The 4615-nt window shown below is 36.0% G+C and overlaps 1 protein-coding gene across 1 annotated transcript; it reads right to left on the bottom strand.

Annotated features, from left to right (window-relative positions):
• Positions 1–549: 549 nt before the first annotated feature.
• On the bottom strand, positions 550–1767 carry LOC133302404 (B-type cell cycle switch protein ccs52B-like). Its single transcript, XM_061502171.1, has 5 exons — positions 1576–1767; positions 1365–1466; positions 1195–1257; positions 1021–1095; positions 550–669 (listed from the first exon to the last, which is right to left on the bottom strand). The coding sequence occupies exons 1-5, from the start codon at positions 1765–1767 to the stop codon at positions 550–552; spliced, it is 552 nt and encodes a 183-aa protein (XP_061358155.1).
• Positions 1768–4615: the final 2848 nt, after the last annotated feature.

The raw sequence follows: 4615 nt of genomic DNA, 5'->3' as shown, positions 1-4615 counted from the left end.
ATACCTTGGCTTCGACCTGCCTCCGTGTTCTGTGACAGTCGATCTGCCATTTACTTGGCCAAAAATCCTACATTCCATGAGCGTTCCAAGCACATTGACATTGATTGTCATGTGACACGTGAAAAGCTTCACTCTGGTTTACTCCATCTACTTCCCATCTCTAGCTCATTGCAACTTGCTGACATTTTTATTAAACCATTAGCCCCATCACTGTTCTCTGGTTTCCTCTCCAAGCTGAGTTTTCTTAACATACACACTCCAGCTTGCGGGGGGGTATTACACCCACATACAAGCTCCCACGTATCAAAGCCATACAGCAGTGCAGATATACTTCCAACTCATTCTCCACGTGACCCAACTAATCACCAAAGAATAGAAACTGATGTGGCAGATGCAGTTAATCCGTTAACTTCATAGATAGAGTTAGTTAGATTCTGTTGTAGATTAGTTTGTTTACTTTATCAGTATTTACTCAAGCTGATGTTGTATATAAAGACTTCAGCCTTGTATTATTCTTCATAATAGTGAATTCAATGAATATTCACAAGTTCAATAGATGATGTCAGCACCAGCCCGTCGGAGGCACAATAGTGACTCCATCATAACTTTTTCTTCATCAATCATTTTGAGCGCACCGCCAGCTTTTATCATTGAGTATTCACCAGAAACCTATTCCATCAATTAAGAAGGTTTATGAGAAAAAAGGGAACATGATACAATAAAGCAACAGAAACATGTTTTCAAACTATTCAGAACTATTTCTTCTCATTCACATAAAAGTATATTGGGGTTTTCTTTTATTCACATAAAAGTGGAACTTTATGCATTAAACGTGAAAATTGGTTAAACTTCACAGGGGTTGTTTATAAGGGTTTAAGGTTTGTCCATTAAATCTAATCCTCCATTTAACAGTTTCACTGTTTACCTAAGTTGATTAATGATGGGAGTTATGTGTAATAAAACAAGCTAAACTTGAGGGGTTTAATCTTTATTTGAACAGAAAATAAAGATTTCATTAACCTCGGTGAAGGATTTCATTGATGGGAAAACATTCCAAAACCGCAGTGTCTCATCCCCAGCACCAGTTACTATTGTCTGCAATTGTGTTCCACATAAAATTAAAAAATGATGTAATAAAAGAGTAATTTATTTTTATAACATAAAAAGGAAGCATGTTATGTTGACCATAAGTACCTGACCATCAGGAGACATTGCAAGGTATAGCACTCGCATGCTGTGACCAGTTAGAGTTGCAACCTAATCAAAATTTGTCCATAAGGTTAAGACATTTATTTTCTGGTTAGGTAACACTTAATTTCTTCTGGTTGGAATTTCTCTAAAATATCTAGAAATGTCCAAATTACCTTTGCCAGTGAAGGATATTTCCACACCATAATCTGATTTTGGGAGTATCCATGAGTACTTACTAGCTCATTTACATTTTTACTCCAAGCAAGGTTGCAGACCTGCAGATAATGCAGCATTAAATTAGATTGCTGAGATGCTTTCTTTGTCTGAATTTGGATTCTTGTTATGCAAGTCTCAGTGGACAAAAAAAGAGATAAGAAACAAAACCTGGCTCTCAGTGTCAACACAGTTCAATTGATGGCCATTTGTAGTGTTCCAGAAACGAATACACCTATCAGCAGTTCCACCTCCAGATACAAGGAGGTTGCTTTGATGAGGTGACCAAGCAATAATAATTAATGATAACATGAACAAGTTCCACCTCCAGACTACAAATACTACAAATACTCCAAGGACCATTCCTCCAAATTTTGCTCCAATTTCAATAATACCAGTTCAACTCAGAGATGGTAACATGAACAAAATCACTAATGTCTTGCCTCGACTAATGGGGGAATTTAATGCATTAATAATTAATGATATGGTAACAAAATAGAGGCAAAGAAAAGAAATCCAAAGACAGAATATAAATCCAAAGACAAGAAATCCAAACTCAATAAAGTAACTGGTATATTGATAGCACAAAGTTTGCTGTTGTTATTCAGTCTATCAATATTCAAGGACCTTCAGAAGTCAGAACTATAATACCGCATCACATAAAGACCTTAAATGTGAATAACGCATCACATTTTCCAGTGGAAATGTACTTGAGTCAGTGCAATATTGATGCATGGACGGTTAAGTGGGTTCTGCTCAGGACTTTTAGCATTATTTGCTTTTTGATGGGATTGTTCACTCTCATTGGATCCATTGAAGGGGTAGTAACTGCAAAACTAGGCTGAGAAGCTTTAAGACCTTTTGGAAGTTGAAACAGAAGAATTAGATTATGGTAGCACTTTTTAATTTGAAAACCAACATTAAACATAGGAGTAGCTTCTTAGTTACCCAATTTTTATAGTAAACATAAAGAATTATGCGTGGGACAATGATGAATTTAAGGTTCTGTTGCTCAGGTCTTCAAGATTGTAGCAGTAAGATGTGTAATTGAGTTGAAGATGCTTAAAATTGCGTTTGTTTCTTGGAATAATCTTAAGAACTAGTTAGTTTCATCTGTAATACTGAAAAGTAGCTGTTAAGATTCAAATTGTTGTCATGAAAGCACAAAGTTGAGCAGGTCTGTTTTTTGAAGCTGGAACCACACCTTCAGTTTACTCAGACTTGAGACCTGAGTTAGGTGTCCTCTACCAGAATAAATGAAATCCGCTTCCACTTTCATTGTTTGGGAAAAATCTCAGCTTCACATGACCTTTTAAGTTCTTTTTATTTTCTTATTGAAAGTTTCATTAATAAACAATAAAGGGAACTATAATGACAGTATCATTAAATGGGGTGAGTTGCACATCAGACTCTAATTTTCAGAGGTTTAATGAGATGACCAAGGGAATTTTATATAATTTGGTGAGTCGTTAACACCAGGACCCTAAATACCCCTACAATGCTCTTACGCGTTGAAATGTTCTCAAAAGACTATCTATCACATGTGGTAGCCAGAATCATAGTTATATCAAGTAATCTAGTTCTCAAAATTTATGGAGAAATGTTGTGTAGCTCCAAAGTGAAGTGCATCATCCCCTACGTGGGAGATCGGATCCACCTCACTCCTCTCTTCCCATGTTCTCTTGTGCTACGTGGCCTAGAAGAGTGGCCATATTGAAACTCGACAACTAGGACTTTACTCAAGAAAGACTCAGACACCGCACGTGAAACAACCTTGACATCTGCAACGTTAGATAGAATCTAACCTTGCCATTCTTCCTCTGAAGTGAGGTCAGGTGGTTTTGTGTGATCAAAGCAGAAACCTACCCAACATATGAATTAAGCACACAAACTATGAGTAAAAAAGGGTCAACAAAGAGAGAGAAAGAGAGGGAGATGTTGACCGAGCATCTTGTGGGTGAGCTACCTGCCTATCTCACACGCTCAATGGCGTTGAATTCTTTAATATAATCATGCGGTTGTTATTGTTATTCAGAACTATAATAACGCATCACATTTAAGGTAACTGGTATATTGATAACACAAATTTTGCTGTTGTTATTCAGTCTATCAATACAACTATAATATTCAAGGACATTGAAACATGCTTAACTTTTCACATCACACACACACACACACACACGCATGCACATAGGAGAAAGAGAAGAAAAGGAGAGAGAACACTGATTTGAAGACATATTCGCCCATAGAAATAGAGAGTTTAAACTCAGAAGAAAAGGATTTTGGGAGCAAATTGACTAGGGGAGCTTTCATTTGCGGACCTGAATAGGTTTATTGAGCTTCCCAAATTTTCAGAAAGGTTTAGTCCCACTCATGAAAGGTGCCAAGTCAAGTATTTCAGGATCTTATCTATATGGTTCTCCGAATGCTGAACGATTATTTGGTTGTATTCTTCCAGGGAATGTCTAATTTCTCAAAGCCATAAAAAAATCTGTATAATTCTGTATAGAGTACTCATAAAATGGAGAATAGGCTTACTTTTTCTTAAGTATAATTCTGTATAGGACACCTGTACTGATGATATTGAAGTTCTTTAATATCTGATAGCCTGGAGCGTCTACATATGCAAAGATGTAATACTGCCATAAAAATTGAAAAGAAAATACAATCAGATTTCAGAAAGCATTAAATATCTGTTGCAATACCAAAGTTGTGGAATAATCCCATTGTCACCATAACAAACATAACCATCCATCACCAACCTGAAGCAAATTTTTGACAAGGATAAAGTGCTGCTGGAATAGGATACACTATAACTTCATCTAATGTTGTAGTCCACCTAGGTTCAAGGCACAATATACATCAAGTTATTTAAAGTCATTCTCTATCAATAACCAACAAGCAAAAGGATAAAGCTTCAATGAAAAGATGAAGTTGCAATACCAGAACATCAACAGGACAATTTAAGTGAACCCAATGGCCTACTCAAAAATAAAATAAAAATTTACAAAGCCATGAATCATGTCGTTGTTTATTGAAAATTTTCATGAACCAACCCTAAATTCTATTCCTTCTACCTGTCCATACACATTTGGAAAATCTCTTGTAACCATTTCAATACGAATTCCCAATTACACAATCCTTCGTAAAGCCATAAGATTAAAAGTGAACAAAGAATTTAAATAAATTAAGGCACTTCAATGTGAGTTTT

Source organism: Gastrolobium bilobum, unplaced genomic scaffold, assembly GCF_033153095.1.
Source record: "Gastrolobium bilobum isolate Gb01-03AN ecotype WA unplaced genomic scaffold, APGP_CSIRO_Gbil_v1 utg6656, whole genome shotgun sequence".
Taxonomy (NCBI): Eukaryota; Viridiplantae; Streptophyta; class Magnoliopsida; order Fabales; family Fabaceae; genus Gastrolobium; species Gastrolobium bilobum.
The sequence above is the reverse complement of the archived record's forward strand: the minus strand, read 5'-3'. Positions and strand labels throughout refer to the sequence as shown.